The following is a 17,492-nucleotide window of genomic DNA, read 5'->3' on the forward strand; positions in this document are numbered from 1 at the left end:
TCTGAAATTAGATCAAAGCATAGTATTTTCACTTTTTTTTTTTTTATTTTTCATGGTCTTTTCCTTTTATTCAGATTTTTCTTTTACAACATGACTAATGTGGAAATGTTTTATATGATTAACCTATATCAGATTGTTTGCTGTCTTGGAGAGGAGTAAGTGAGAGTGAGGAAGAAAAAATATTTGGAAATCAAAATCTTTTAGAAGTAAATGTTGAGGGACATCTAGATGGTGTAGTGGACAAATCACCATCCCTGAAGTCAGGAGGACCTGAGTTCAAATCTAGCCTCAGACATTTAACACTTCTTAGCTGTGCACTAGGCAAACCACTTAACTCCAATTGACCCAGCAAAAAAACAAAAAAACAAAAAACAAAACCCATATGAATGTTGAAAACTATATACATAGTTATTATATACATATAATAAAAAAATTCTATTAAGTGAGGAAAATAAATTTTTAAAAAGAAGTAAATGAAGGATTTGGAAGAATTTATTTTACATATCCAAAAATCATGATAAGTGTTTGCAAAAAGAGCGCCAGAAAATAAATATAGTTGGTGTAACAACATTGGCCACAGAGGAGGAAAAAAAATTCTACAGACATTAATTTAAAAAAAAAAAAAAAAACTCCAAGTCCTTAACTCTCATGTTAACTAATGAATGAGAAAAAAACTAGACAACTTAGTACAAAACATATATATTAGGCCTCAAGAGCATATTATACCCTCACATCCTATCCAGTCATCTCTACCAGTCCATTTTGTTATGTGCCTCCTGCTATATTTATCATTCCCCTTGCCATTGTACTTCTCTTCTTGCTTTCCACCTCTTGCTCTGGATAAAGTAATCAAATCAATGTATGTATGTATGTATGCATAATGCATATGCATGTATTTATATACAAAGGCACAAACATTCCATTATACATTTACATGCACATATATCTACATTAATGTAATACAGATGTGTATATATTGAAACATATTGAAATATATGTGTATATATGTATACCTGCATGTTCATGCATGTGATGTATATCCAAAAATATACTCATACAGTCTTCTCCTACTAGATTGTCAGCTCTTTGAGAGCAAGAGCTTTCTTTCTTTTTGACTTTGTATTCCCAGGGCTTAGTGTACAAACTGGCACATAGCAAATGCTTAATAAGTGCTCTTTTTCTATTCATTCATACTATATGTAAGCACATTTATATTTTAGATAATGATTAGATCTTTTATTTATTTTCTGCTAAATAGAGCTAATCCTAGTTAACATAATAGAAATGATAATAGTAGACAGTTTGTCTTCTAATTGCCAACTTTCTTTTTCTGTGCCTTCAATCCTTTTTCTTCACACTTCCCTCCTACTCCCTTCCCTCTCTAACAATGCTTAATCTTGTCACATTCATTTTCCCTTTTTATACTTGTTTTCTGTAAAGGTTATTAAAATTATATTCATACTGAAGATGTAAATGATCAATGAAGTTTATTCTATTGTCTTTCTCAAGAATGTTTGCATTTCATGGAAGATAAATCCAAATAAATGAATTTCCAATAGTGGACTTGCAGTGGGAAAGGTAGCTTTAGGGTATGGCATTCCTCTCTCATACCCTGAAATCAAATATGAAAAATGTTGTGTGATATTATTTTAAATAGCTATGTATACTGAACTGCTATATGTATTTTGTTAGATAGTTAACAGTTTTTAAAATTAGTAGCTAAGTGCCTTATTGTGGTGGTGTCTTTGATTGCCTAAAGTTTTAGATATCTACTATGATGGCTCATCATCTTTTATTGAAATAAAATTCTATTTTCCATAATAAATAATTCCACTAATATTTTCTTTTAATTGTTGGCTTAAAGGAGTAAACAAAACTTACCATCAAGAGTTGTTTTTCCACATCATCATGAACAAGATCAATGCCCATTCTTTTCTCTCTATGAAATAAACATTCTTCGGCTACCTATAAATATAAAAGGAATCACTGAAGAATATTATCCATATGATAACTTTTACCTATATGATAAATGAATAATGATTTTTTTAAACTTTTTTTTTGCTCAGGCAATTGAGGTTAAAAGTGACTTGCCCAAGGTCACACAGCTAGGAAGTGTTAAGTGTCTGAGGCCAGATTTGAACTCAAGTCCTCCTGAGTTCAGGGCCAGTGCTCTATTTACTGTGCTATCTAGCTGCCCCATTATTTTACTTTAATAATAATTTTAAAAATCGATTCCAATCTATAGGAATTATAAAAGATTAATTTTTTAAATATTAATTATGAAAGTTTTTATCAATCTCTAATCAATTTGATGACCCCACATACACACACCACCCTACACTCCCCAGTTAACTTGGTGAGATTAGAAGGTATGGACCTTTATTAGGAAGGATACTTCTCATAGAGGTAGATATAAACCTTAGCTCCATGACTTCAAGATGATTGGTGACTAAGAGCCAAGGAGGAAAAACTCCAGCTAAAAGTACCCATCAAGGTAAGCTGAGGGGCCAGCTTTGCCTTTTGTATTCTATGTCCCTTGGACCTACAATAAGGTGAAGAAGAGGTGATTTCTTTTCTCTATGTTGAAAATGGCAACTAAAAGGAAAAACTCACAGTTATCTGCTTGTGCTTTTTTATTCATGAGGCCTGAGAGGAGGTTCATAGACTGAATTCCTGGTTACTTTCTCCTTTCTATTTCTTTTTTCTTCCTTCCTTTCTTTTTTTTTTTTAAGAAATGGATTACCTTCCTAGGAAATAATCTTATGAGTATGAAAAGCCAGGAATTCTTGAATTGGCATTAATATTCCAATAAGAGATGTTCCCTGCTACTAAACCATTTCTCAGATGAGAAAATAACTGTCAGCAGTATCATTCTGAACTAGAAAAGAATGAAAGACCACACCTGGATGACCAAAAGATCTAGACCTTGAATGTTATTCTTAACAGTAAAAAAGTAAAATAAATGTTCACATGTGCACTTTAGTCATTTTTTGATGGAGGAGATAAATAGCTGTGCTATACCTGATCGCTATATTGTATTATGAATCTGGCATCTGTTAGGATACCTTGTTAAGCCTTTGGGAAGATACCATTGATATGAGCCATATTTATTTTAGAGATAAATTTTCCCTGTAGTTCTATTCCTTGGTGGAGACATAATAAACAAAAGAGGTGAAAGAAGCCTGATACCACCTCTTTGCCATTGGGTTGTCTTTAGAATGAATCTGGTTCCTGAGCTCAAGACAGAAGTTGTGGAAGAGCTATACCTCAGATTAGACAGAAAAAAGAAAGTTTATTTTTGGAGGGGGGAGTACAAAGTGCAATTAAACCATCTCTTTCACTACCACTGAACAATGTATGGCAATTCAGTGGATTAAGTGAAATTATTTTTTGCACTTTGTAACGTGGTGTGAAGCACAAAAAGACCCTTAACAAAAATCAAAACAAAAATCAATCCAGGTATAGTTGAAAACTGATTTATAGCTAATGATTATTTGAGATAATTAGAGAACATTATTTGATATTTGATTTTTACCTTCTTTCTGAAGGAACAGAAAAATTAATGATTGTGTTTTCCTATAACAAAATTAATTTTTTTCCATAGAAAAAGTATCCAAGAAATTGTCATGTAGATATGGTTGATTAAATTTTTGCAACAATGAGAAAATATAGATATAAAATTAATTATATGTTAAAATAAATTTCCTCTGATAATGTCATGGAATAGGAAATGGAAATATTTATTTAAAGTGCCTGGTGCATGTACCAGGTACTGTGCTGAGCACTTCACAAATATCATCTCATTTGATCTTTACAACAACCTTGAGAGGAAGGTGCTATTATTATCCCATTTTGTAGTTGAAGAAACTGAGGCAAACAGAGGTTAAGTGACTCTTCACAGAGTTACATAGCTAGTTAAATGTCTGAGGCTGGATTTGAACACAACCTCCAGGCCCATCTACTCTATACAAGAGGCATCAGACACTTAAGAGGCCTGCAGGCTTCATTGCATCTACCATACTCTGGAATTAAGATGTAATTAGGATATATTTAACTAATTAAAAATGCAACACCACACAGATAATATTGAATAATATTACAATTTAAGACTAAGGAAATACACAACCTCTAGCAATCTTTATGTAAAGATTAGGCACTCTGTTACTATACTGTACCACCAGTACTGTACTGTAGCACCAAGCTGAATATGAGAACCAGTAAGAACTGTTTAACACTGATGAAAAGTTAACAAAGGAAAATTTTGAACTAAATTAAAATAAAATATTGGTAATAAAGTAAAAATTCCATTTGGAATTTGCCCAAGTTCACAGAACAAGTATCAAGAGTAGTTTATCTAACTCTGGCAGTTTTGTAAAGTTTATGTAGAAAGATGAATTAGGTCAATGGTTCTCAATATGTGTCTGGGAGATTATACTAATTGTCTATAATTACAAACATTGATAATACATAGTATTTAATAATTTTTAAGACATCTATGTAAAAAATAAAAAAAACAGAAAAAAAATCTCTCCCCCACAAAAATTTGTGTACCAGAAAAAGCAATGTTATTTTTTCCTTAAATTCTGGCTTGTATTTGTGAGAGAGAAAACAATCTCCTTGAATTTTGACTTATATTTGAGATTTTTATCATCTGACAGTAAGCAACAATAAAGATCCTTAAGTTTTACATATATGTATGTATGTATATATATATATATATATATGTATATATATATATATATATATATACATATATATATATATATATATATATAATCTGATAATGAAGACACAGTTTTAAATTGCAGACTACAGAAAGGCAGAGATGACTTAAGCAGAAGAGAAAGAATTGAATAATTAAGCCTGATTATTTAATGTTTTATATTGTGCTAAACATGACATTAATACTATTGTATGTATATACATCTCATGTAGCAGATTATATTTTTCCTCAATATACTATCAGAAAGGATTATGCTAATTTTGTTTCATTGTATGATATAACAGTGAATCTTTTCTCCATACTCGAAGGCATATTTGAGTAATTCTTCTGTATCCTCCTAATCTACAAAATTTACACTATGTAAAATGGATTAGATGATAGTCATTTTAAGTTATGGTAAATTATAATTAAGTGTATTATTTATGCTATCATTAATTTACTTAAAATATTTCAGTAGATACAAGAAAGTAATCTACTGGATTGCAGTATGTAACATAGAATAAATTTCACCACCAAATATAATATTTACCTGAAGAGGTGCTTCTGTTTCAGCCACAGCTCTCTCCAGCTTTTTCTTAATATCTGTAAGAGCATTTGTTTCTCCAATCATCTCATCCAACTCACGAATAATTTCTGATTTCCAAAATCCTATGTCATTGACTCTTTCTCCTAAGTTTTTGGTGCTACCTGATTGGGTAGTTCTTGTTTGTTGATCTTTATCTTGAATCATCCGAGATGTATCTACTCTTAGTTTTTCTGCATTATGTCTGGAACTTTCAGACTCTTTGTAATTTGTTAGACTGGCTTTGTACCAATCATCTCGTGTATATTTTGTGAAAAGTCCTGCTCTATTAGAAACAAAGGGAAGCATCCTTTTCTCACCCAATCCCTCAGTTCCTCTGGATAATGTAGCTAAAGTAGGTGAGTGAGAAGTTCCTTTACAATATGTGCTTGGTCTCCCTGAAAGGCTCAAGCTATGAGTCAAGGCATAGTTAGGAAATCGATTCTTATAACTTGAAGCCATGGTACTGATGGCTGGTAGAAAATTGGGAGGTGTTGGGCTAGGTTGGGCATAAGTTGCTGTTAAGGTAGATCCTAAAAGCTCCATGCTGGGACAGTCGTTATCTAAGTCTGTCCTGTATAAACCAAAACAGAAAAAAAGATTATTTAGTTCACAATAATCTACAGTTAAAAACTAACATTTTTATCTTTATGCTGTATGGTAATTCCTATTATTATTATGGGGGTTATATAAAGCTAAATATAGGTTGGAAAAGCAGTTTTCTTCCTGATTATTACCTCTACTTTGATCATTTGTAACTATATCCCAAATATAAACTTTGAATTTCTAAGTACTCTTAATATGAAAATAGCATTTACTCACCAATATAATTAGAAAAAATTCTATTGAATTAAACACAAATATATCATATTTTTCTTTAGAGCACATGTAAATAATTTACTTTGTGGTCAATAATAATTGTGATTAGTTACTTCAATACAATGTCTAATCCTATACTATTGAAATGTGCTTAAACCAAGTAATGCTGAATATATGAAAAAAAAAGTACAGTACAACTTTTGTCTTTTTCAGCTAATCCTCCCCTGAGTTGATGATCTCAAATACTTTTAATTTAATTTTTAAAATATTAATAACTCCCTAATATGTTTAAGGCTCCACACAAAACCAAAAATTTATAACAGTCCTTAACTTCAATGAAATCACAGTACATCCTCTACTTAGACAAGTTTTGAACTGTGGCAAAGACTAAAAGTGCCTCTGTTAAACTATTTAATTTTATTTCAGAAATTTAAGATTGAATACTTGGCTTTTGGACCGAAGAGCACAAAATCTCATAGCCTGGGAAATAAGTTAGGACCTACCTAGTTTATATCTATTTGAACAAGAACCCCATCTCCAAGAAGTAGACATCCAGTCTTCATTTAAAGATTTTTACAAAGGGAGCCTAATTCCACTTTTGGATGTTTCTAAGGGTTACAAAGTTTTCCCTGGAAAAGTCTACCTGTCTGTAACTTCTACCCATTTTTTCCATCGTCTGTCTTCTCACTCAGGTCAAGCTTAAATATCCTCAATTTCCTCAATTGGATGCTTGTGTGTTATGATCTTCAAGTTTTCTACCAACTTATTCTCTTCTACATGAATAGATGAAGTACTCACAATTGAACATAGTACTCCAGATGAAGTCTGACCTGAGTAGAGAACAATAATTCCAAACCATGATCCTCTATCCCTACCTCCTCACAGGAACCTTGAACTCTGAAAAACCTCATACCTAGTGATCCACCATCTGAAAGGAATATGCCACAAGTTACTCAGAAGAAATTGTTAAAGGTGAAAGTTTGTATCTGGGAATGAATTAGAAGTTAGATCTTGGCCTCTGCTTAAGGTAGGATCCTTCTGACTCAATAACCCAGTGGTATTCTTTTGAATAAGAATCCACTTGATTATTCCCGTGTCTGCTTAAGGTGGAATTGTTAAAATTAGGACAGTTACCTGAAGTAAAACTGAGTTAAGGATACTTTATCCCATAGCCTGTATGTGTTTTCAGGTCAAGACCTAAAGGACTTCTTTTGATGCTATCATATCTCTGCTTTTTTTTTTCTCTAATAGCAAGTTTTTATAATCAGGACAATTGGTCAGTACAAGCCATGAGCACCATTCAAAAAAAATGTGGTCATTATATTCTAAAGTGAGTGTTGACCTTATCATCCATCTGTTGTTAGGTGCATATGTTTGTCTATTTTAACACCTCTGTTGTTGCTGATTTTTGTGGTGGGAGTTGAAAACATGTATAAACTTTGGTGTGAGAAGCTTTCAAATGAGGGGGGAATTGAATGAAGTGAACTATGAAAGCTGTCTCACAAGATAGAGACAGTGTTCTAAAGAGTGAGTGAGGGTCAGCTAGTGCCCCAGGGACAGGTTTCTCTCTCTAGAAATCACATGGGTTACAAAGAGTGGGACCTTTTCTTTGTGAGACTAAGTTGGGGCCACCTTGGTATTAAAATTCCCAAATAAGGTAAATTAGTAATTCTAAAGATGTGGTTAGGTTGAAAGTTTTCCTCATCCATGATTTAGAATGTGAGGTCATTTGTCCTGGCTAATCAGGGCAAAGATCCAGCCTATAGGGAATGTTAGCCAGGACCCTATATAATTCTTGTCTGTTAACTGGGCTTTGTCTCTCCTTGCCTATCTGCTTATGTGGGGAAGGAGACACCCTTTCTCATGAGATTGTAATAAAATTCCTTTCTGCTTTTGCCTTGAGGAAAAAAAAATCCTCATATCTAGTGTCTGTCTCTCCCACTCTGCACTCCCATTCCCTTAAACTCTTAAAGGTGAGCTTTCACCTTATCTTCTACAGAATATCTATTGGTTGATAATATGATATCTTACATGAAAAATCCTAGGGAATCAGCAAGGCCACTAATTAAGAAAAATAATATTTTAATTAAGTTTCAGGCTTCAAAATAAATTATCAAAAATCAAAAACATACACATAATACAATAATACTAAAGGGAAATTTTTATTTAAAATCACTATAAAATATATCAGTTATCTGTGAATCAATCTACCAAAATATACAACATGCCTGTATAGGTTTCATTACAAAATAATCCTCAAAGAATGAAGAACAATTAAAATAACTAGAAAATATTTAGGGTCCCTGGTTGGGCTGTGGCAGAGTAATAATGACAATACTGGATCCTCTGCTATCAATGATATAAACATATAAGTGAAGCAACTCTCTCTACCAATGCATATCAATACTTTCTTTGCAATTTGTAGTTTCAGATGAAGTGACTTGCTGAAGGTGACATAATTAACAGTATCAGAGGTGGCACTTAAACCTGGATCTTCCTGAGTTTGGGGTCAGCTCTCTATCCATTATGCCATATTATACCAAAATAAGTTGTCAAATATTTGAAAATAACTACCATATGTAGGAGGAGTTAGGAAAAGTGAGTCCTAATTCCAGCTTTGACCTAGGAAAAATCAGTTTTACCACCATAAGTCAGTTACATCATGCAAAATGGGGTGGGCTACATGATTTCTAAAGGTCTTTGCCTTCAAGGAATTTATATTATATGCATTCTAATAAACAATAATTATAATAAAAATTTACCTATAATCTTTACTAGCCCTAGGTCATCAATGGAAAGGTCTAGTTATACATACAATCATAAAAGTATTTTTAACTCTCATTCTTTCTACCAATTTTCCAACTGATAAAAATCTATGGATTTGCACTTCCTTAAAAAGAAGATAAATACAGAAAATCTAAGTCACTTGTTTAAAGTTCTATTATACAGCAATTGTTACTCCAAGGCCTTTCCTTAGTCCTCAGACTGGTGGTGTAGTGGGTAGAGAACTGGTTCCCGGAGTCAGTACCTGACTTTAAATATGGCCTTAATTGCTTAGTAGCTTTGACTCTGAGATCAGTCACTTAAGTTCTGTCTGCTTCCATTTCCTCAACTATAAAATGGGAATAGCAATACCCAACTATAAAATGGAATAGCACCATCCTCCCAGGGTTGTTGTGTTAAAATGAGATATTTGTAAAGTATTTAACAAAGTGCCTGGCACATAGAAGGTGCTTATTAAAAGCCAGTTTCCTTTCTTATTATATTTCTTAAGATGCTAGCATTTAAAGCTGCTCTATTATTTATTTGCATGCTAAATAAAAATGAAAGGTATTGGCAGAAACCTTGCCCCTTTGGAAAATTATTTATTTGCTTAAAATAAAAATATATATTAACTACTGCTAAACTATTTTTACAAGTTACAAAATTTAAAGATAAAAGAGATAGGTTTGACCTATGCTAATAAACAAATGTGGAAATCAGACTGCTACATTAAGAAAAGTTTTTACCTGAAATAACTGGATAGGTTATCTCAATATCTTAATTGTTATATACTAGTGTAGCTCTTCTCTTTGCTTTAGTTGAGAATGAAATATAAAAAGGCAGTATACTTGAAGTTTTACTTGAAAGGTTAAAATTTATAACATGTTGTGTCCAAATCTATGTAAATAATTATTTAGGTATCTTTTGATCTATAAGGGGGCTGATGAGAAGTGTAGTTTTTCCCCAGACAGAACTAAAGATCACAGAAGGCAGAAACCTGGAACTTACTAGCTTAGATCTCCTTGGCAACCTGAATTCAATATAGTCATGAGAAGTCTGGAGCCTGGTCTGGCTTGACACACTTTAAATAGAGTTCTCTTCTTGAACAGACTTTGCTTTCTCATGGGAATCTGATTATTTCCTCTTCACTTTCTTCTTCCTCCTTTATCTTACAACTATTTGACAAATTGGCATTGTGAATCCTCATAGTTTCCTATTCTCTTATATCTTGCTTATTTGCTATCTGTAGTTTTATAATGGGTTTGTCTCGAGATAAATATAAGCTGATTTTTATTACCTTCTGAACAAGTGTTTACTATAAATTAAAGAGAATAAAATATAATGGACAAAGAAATCAAGCGGAGTGAAGAGGAAAATGTATTGGGAAATAACTAACAAAAGAAAAGCAATAAAATATTGGTGTTACATGGTTTTTTAAGTGATTAAGTGGTAGCAGGAATCCTGATATATGGTTTAGTGATCCCCATATCTATTTGTTTGATATCAGTGCCTTAGACTAATAACATTAGATGTCACCTACACTAAAGTCCTATTCCTCTCGACTTTCTGTATCTGTCTCTGTCTCTCTCTCCCCCTTTCCTTCCCTTGCCTCTGCCCCCCCGCCAGAGTTTCATGTATAAAACAAGAAATGTGTATTATATGAATAGCTCTGAGATGCTATTTCAAAAGAAATTTTATTTTAAATGCATATAATACTTTGATCACCTCAGTAATGATTAAAGAGAATATGTTCCTGTGATGTATTATATACAATTTGATTGTTAACCTCTCCCCTCTTGTGTCTATAGAAAGTGTAATATAGGTTGACAATTTTTTTCTACTTAAGCTTCACAGGAATTGGCTTCATTTAAATGTGAGAATAATGAAAATATATTCTTCATATCTCCTCCTCCCCATTTCCCCTTCTTACCCATTCCTCTATAGAAAACACACATTCAGAATGCAATAAAAGTGGACTTATCTTTACCTAGAGATAAAAAGATACTTTAAAGGTACAGATAGAAAATAAACAAAGTTGCAAAAAAGGGGGCAAGAAGAGGTAATTTATCTTTCCCTATGCTTCAATCTTTCCTTCCCATTAGAAAGGTAAACTTACTAGCAACATCAACTGCCAATATGGGACATTCAGAAGAGGAAAACAAATAGATATTACATCCCATCCCGATTTCTTTTTGTCTTAAGCAATAGGGGGAAAGAAAAATAATACTGCTAGCTGCTTTTAAAATATGCTGAGTTGGAGGCTAAAAAATGTCATTCTGTGATTTTCTCTCCTTGTTTCAAAAAATAACGAACAACTGGATAATCTCTTATTAAAATGTTGTCCACAAATGCAAATTTAAAGTTATAAGGAAAAGAAAATGCAATGGATTTAAACAGACTAAGGGAACCTGGAATTGGTAGGAATAGGGACTCTAGTAGTTTTTAGTTGGCAAAGCAAAGTGGAAGAATTTGCGGGGGGGGGGGGGAGGAGGGAGGGGGGAAGGGGGAAAGGAGGGGGAGAAGAAAGTATGTAGATTATCAGGAAATGCAGAGATTTTTACAGAACAAGAATACGAAGCCAATGATGAAATAACGCTCAAGATTACATAGACAATCAGTAGCAGAATTAAGTCCCAATTTGGTAAAATGGCATGTATAGATAGATAACCAGACTTGGAGGGAAGAAGACCTGGATTCAAATCCCTTTCAAGCCTTCTTGGTTTTATGACTGGGCAAACCACTGAAACTCTCTCGTGACTCAGTTTCTTCATCTGTGAAATGAGAACGGTAGTCTAGATAGCCTCTGATATCTCTTCTAGTTCTAAAATCTGAGATCTGTGACTCTCTAGATTCAAATATCTTTCCATTAAAGTCGCTTCTGTTTTGTTTTTCGTGTATAAATCGGGCTCTGTCCAAGTCAGGGTCAGGTCTGTGTGGGTTGGAATTGTGGGGGAAAGGAATGTACTGCCCTTAGCAATAGATTTGGGAAGAGAAAGAACTGCTCTACGGGGCCTCACAAGAGCTCCCTGTAATGTGATTCCCGACACTCCTTGCCCCAGGAAGATAAACTTGGACGGTTTGAGGAAAGCTGGTGTCATCTGGGGTCACTCACCTCTCAGCAGTTTCACCTCTAAGGTGTGACCAAGAAAAGGAACGAGACAGAGTCAACCACCCCCCTATGCCGGGCTTGTGGCTCCCTTACTCAGGGATGCCTCCCAGCTCCCTCAGATTGAGATGAACCTACTTCAGCCAGTCTCCTACTTTGTGACATTAGGCTCTGTGGAGTATTCAACTGTCTCCCACGCGCAGCACTGGCGAGGAGCCGATTGGTCAAATGGGAAAGAAGGGTGGAGGGGGGCGGGGCGAAAACTCTGGACAACGAAATAGCAACAACTGTGGCAGTACAGGAAGCGCCCCCCTTCCCAATTGAGAAACACATCTAAAAGTAATGAGTTCAATTAGGGTATAAATAGGGAGCTGAGTTTACTAGTTTCCTCGATCCAACATTACTGCAAAACAATCTCTTGCTAGAAACTCTCATCTGAATGGATTTTATTGTATCTTCACAGTATCTCTTGTATCATTCTTATGCTCGCAACTCAACTATTTCCTTTGTTGAAGTCTTGTCATTTAGATTATTACAATACACTGCTCTGTACTCCAAACCCTTCAGTCTCTTTCTCCCGGCTGTCTTCAGTAACGCTGCCCAAATATCTTCCTAAAATATCATTTGATTATAATGTCACTTCCCTTCTCTAGAACCTTGAACTGGTCCCTATTGTATCTAGGACAAAATAGAATTAAAAGCCCTTCAGAATATAGCCATAGCCTACTTCCAACCAAAATGAAATTTGTAGTTAGTTAATTTTTCCAAGTGTAGCTTTCCATTTCCATTATCCAAGCATTTAAAATAGCATGTTTCTTAATACCTGGAAAACATTTCTTCCTCTTCTATATCTCCAAGAATACTTAGTTTCTTTCAGGTATTACCTTCTGCAGGATTTCTTTCCCAGACCCTCAGTGGTTAGTAGTGTTTCCCCCTTCATAAAACAAAAGCCCTTAAAAGGAGAGTATTATACAATTTCATAAACAAATAATGAATTAGAAACAAAGTAATGCATTGGATGCAAAACTTTTTTAAAAATCTAGGAAGATAATAAATAAAAATCCATAACTAAACATAAAATTGATACTTAAAAATCAAAGAAAAGAAGGGAAAAACTCAAAAAACTAACATAAAATAGCTGAATTTTAGTGGAAAAACTGACAAAATGAAATATTCATTAAAATGATTTAAGAAGAGAAAAGAAAATCAAATGATCTATATCAAAATTGAAAAAAGCCTCAATAAATGAAAAGAAAATTAAGGGAATTTAAAAAATGATTATGTAATTAAATGCCAACAAAATTGACAACTCAACCGCCTCAAACTAACAGAGCAAGAAAAAAAATGATTACATTGAATTTGTCAGGGAAATTAATAAACATAGGGAAGAACAAATTTATTTATTTTTCCAAGTACATGCAAAGTTAATTTTCAATGTTCATCTTTGCAAAATCTTGTATTTCAATTTTTTCTCTATCTTTTCCCTCCTTTCTATTCACTGAGACAGCATGCAATTCTTGATTAAACATGTGCAATTCTTCTAAACATATTTTTATATTTGTCATTCTACACAAGAAAAATCAGAGCTAAAGGAAAAAAAACAAGTAAACAACTAAAATGTGAAAATACTATGCTTTGATCTATATTCAGAATCCATTGTTTTCTCTTTGGATTCAAATGGCACTTTCTATTGGAATTGCCTTGAATCACCACATTGTTAAAAAAGAGTCAAGTCTATCACAGTTAATCATTACATAATCTTGTTATTGTTTACAGTGTTCTTTTGGTTCTTTTCACTTCACTAAGCATCAGTCTTTCCAGGCTTTTCTGAAATCAGTCTGCTCATAATTTCATATAGGATAATAATAAGGAATAAATTAAATAACTCATTTTTGAGGGGGGGAGTATTAAGCTATAAAGGAAATTACAAAGGGGGAAAAATCAAACCAAATTTTGTCTAAATGAATTCTGTGAAACATTCAAAGAACAATCAATTCTAATGTTACATAAGCTTCTGCAAAAAATCATAAAAGGAATCACACCAAATTCCTTCTATAGTGTTCTTCTCTAAAATATAATCATTCTCTGTGAGCAGCTTTCTTGGGGGGCTTCTAGAGGCTACCTTAATTTCAGTTCAGTGTAATAATCACTCCAAATACAGCCAGGAGTTAAAGTCCAGTCCTTTTTTGTCTCTTCCAAAATAGCCCTGTTAGCTTTCTTAGAGGCCTAACTCTCTCCCTGGTTCTGAGAGCTCTTGCCATTTGTCCTTTGCCTCTGCCAACTTTAGCCTCTAGCTCCCTCTGAATCCAAAGCCTCCAGCCAGCACAAAGGTGGAAAATGGAATGAATGTCTTGCCTCCTTTAGTGGGCTCCTCCTCTAGTAGGCTCCTCCTCTAGTGGGCTCCTCCTTTAGTAGGCTCCTCCTTTAGTGGGCTTGTCCTTCTGACTTGTGAATCTCTTGCACTTGTGACTCTCTTGACTGAATCCTGACTTATGAATCTCCCAGAGTCCCTAGTGGGTTTGTCCTTTAGTGGGCTCCTCCTTATATAAACTCTCTTAAAAATGTGTGAACTCTCCCAAAGGTGTGAACTCCAAAAGTGTGAATCAAGTACATAAGCATTGTTTCTATCAATTCCAATGACTTAGCACCTCGTTTCAAGTTCTGGCCCATAACACCTTCTAGGAAAAAAAATGACTTTGTTATCTAAATGAAGAAAAGATAAAATAAAGACCACCATTTCTAGTGAATATTTACCAAAAATTACTTAATAAAATCCATTAGTAGTAGACATCACAGTGGAGACATCACAAAACATTTAACTTTTTCTACTATTTAGTTCCTTCTAGCAAGAAATAAAACTATCCAGCAGGCCTTGCTAATATCCTCCTTGGGGAATGGTATGACTTACTTGGTTAATAATCTCCTTTCAGTCTTCTCTTTTAGGTAAGAAGCTGTAGATTTGATGAATCCCACCCCATGATAACAATAAGCTCACTTCTAGTCTGGGGACAGTATAATGAGCCTCAGGTCCATATGATACTTGTCTCTAATATTGTATAAGGCTTGTTTTTTGTCCTTTGTTTTTGAAGATTAATGATATTGCAAAATATCTTGACTCATGTGAACTGTATTTAAATGAGGCAAAGTTGAACAAAGTTGCCAGCTTCACTCTCCCTTTCACAGTCATGAAGTCAAACAAAAGTCTGATTGGTAATGGACCAGAACGTAGTAGATGATCTTAGCATTTTCAGTGTCTGAACAATCTCTAAATGCTCCATAGTAACAACTTCAGCACCTGTTTTCTCAAAGACTGTGAATCTTCTTCAAAAGTACTAAGTATAAATCCAGTCTATCTTTTGTATTAAAGATGATGGTAGTTCAAATCTCTCTCAGAGTTGAATGGGAATGCTCATTACTCTGAATTCCAAATCCCAAAATGTTAGCACATTTTATTACACAAATACTAGCAAAGAATTTCTATCAGTGGTTCAGGTTTGGTTCCATGTTAGGAAAACAACATAATGTGATCTATTGATCACATCAATTTCAAAACAAAAGTCTGAAAAAAATTCAATGGCTATTTCTTCCCCAAAATACTAGGAATCATAAGAATATATAGACCTTTTCTTAATATGATGCATGCTATCTATCTGAAAGTGAGAGCTAACTTTATATTCAATGGTGATAAATGAGAGGTCTTTCTAATAAGATTGAGAGTGAAAAAAGAATTTCATAATCACCAATGTAATTCAATCGTAGATATGCTATATTTGTTATATGCTATAACTGTGGCAATAAGAAAAGAAAAAGTTATTGAAAGAATAAGAATGGGTGGAGAGGAAATGAAATGATCATTTTTAATAGATGTTATAATATTTAAGTTAGAGAAACCTAAAGATTAAACTAAAAACTGAGACAAAAAAAAGAGCAGGATAGCTTACATAAGTCCTTAGCTTTTCTGTTTATTACAGGAAAGAAAAAAACAGAAAAAGAAATTCCATTTAAAATAATTACAACTGGAAACTGAGTCGATACCCATCAGTTAGAGAATGGCTGAATAAGTTATGGTATATGAATGTTATGGAATATTATTGTTATATAAGAAATAATCAGCAGGATGATTTTAGAGAGGGCTGCAGAGACTTACATGAACTGATGCTAAGTGAAATGAGCAGAACCATTGTACAATAATCAAATCTGATGAACGTGACTCTTTTCAACAATGAGATGATTCTGGTCAGTTCCAATGATCTTGTGATGAAGAAAGCCATGTATGTCCAGAGAGGACTATGGGAATTGAATGTGAACCACAACATAACATTTTCACTCTTTTTGTTGTTGTTTATTTGCATTTTATTTTCTTTCTTATTTTTTTTCTCTTTTGGATTTGATTTTTCTTGTGCAACAAGATAATTGTATTAATATGTATGCATATATTGGATTTAACATGTATTTTTTTAACCATGTTTAACATATATTGGATTACTTGCCATCTAAGGGAAGGGGTGGGGGAAAGAGGGAGAATTGAAACACAAGGTTTTGTAAGAGTTAATGTTGAAAAATTATCCATGCATATGTTTTGAAAGTAAAAAGCTTTAATAAAAATAATAAAATAAAATAATTACAAACTGTATAAAATATTTAAGATTCCAACTACCAAGATATACATTGGAATTCTATTAATATAACTACAAAACAATTTTTTAGACAGACCAAAATAATTATATAGAAATCAGTTGCACATAGCTGATCTCTTCCTATACTATAAAATTACATTATCTAAATTTATTCACTAATACTCAATTGAGTCTTGAAGGAAGAAGCTAGAAAAGACAAAAAGTTGAAGGAGGGGAAGTATTCCAGGCATAGATGAGAAATAATCTATGAAAAGGAAGTCAGGAGACAAAATCTTGTGGAAGAAACAGCAAGGTCATTGTGGCTGTAGGGTAAAACATTCAGAAAGGGAGAAAGTATAACAAAACTAGAAATATAGGAAGAAGCCAGGTTGTAAAAGGAAAAAAAAAAATCGAGGGTTTTATATTTGATCTTGGAAATAATAGGGAGCTATTGAACCTTCTTGGGCTGGGGAGCTCAGGTAGAGTAAACTGGTCAGAACTAGAGTTTAGAAAAATCACTTTTTTTCTTTTTTTATTGTAGCTTTTTATTTACAAGATATATGCATAGGTAATTTTTCAGCACTGACAGTTGCAAGTCCTTTTGTTCCAATTTTTCCCCTCTTTCCTCCACCCCTTCCCCCAGATGGCAGGTTGACCAATACATGTTAAATATGTTAAAGTATAAGTTAAATACAATATATGTATACATGTCCAAAACAGGTATTTTGCTGTATAAAAAGAATCAGACTTTGAAATAGTATACAATTAGCCTGTGAAGGAAATCAAAAATGCAGGTGTTCAAAAATAGAGAGATTGAGAATTCTATGTAGTAGTTCATGATCATCTCCCAGAGTTCTTTCACTGGGTGTAGCTGATTCAGTTCATTACTGCTCTATTGGAACT

The 17,492-nt window shown here is 33.5% G+C and overlaps 1 protein-coding gene and 1 long non-coding RNA gene across 5 annotated transcripts in view; one reads left to right on the forward strand and one right to left on the reverse strand.

The window, feature by feature from the left end:
- The window catches only part of TEKT3 (tektin 3), a 40,669-nt gene extending 28,483 nt beyond the window's left edge, over positions 1–12,186 (reverse strand). For 2 of the 4 annotated variants that reach the window (XM_051995597.1, XM_051995594.1), the window contains exons 1-3: positions 11,980–12,102; positions 5,253–5,859; positions 1,882–1,965 (exon numbers count right to left, since the gene is read on the reverse strand). In XM_051995597.1, coding sequence (XP_051851557.1) covers positions 1,882–1,965; positions 5,253–5,831 — 663 coding nt within the window. In that variant the 5' untranslated portion in view covers positions 5,832–5,859; positions 11,980–12,102. The other 2 variants (XM_051995596.1, XM_051995595.1) reach the window with 2 other exon arrangements.
- The window catches only part of LOC127560768 (uncharacterized), a 73,944-nt gene that overhangs the window by 4,154 nt on the left and 52,298 nt on the right, over positions 1–17,492 (forward strand). The window lies entirely within an intron of this gene.

This window comes from Antechinus flavipes, chromosome 4, assembly GCF_016432865.1.
Source record: "Antechinus flavipes isolate AdamAnt ecotype Samford, QLD, Australia chromosome 4, AdamAnt_v2, whole genome shotgun sequence".
Classification (NCBI taxonomy): domain Eukaryota; kingdom Metazoa; phylum Chordata; class Mammalia; order Dasyuromorphia; family Dasyuridae; genus Antechinus; species Antechinus flavipes.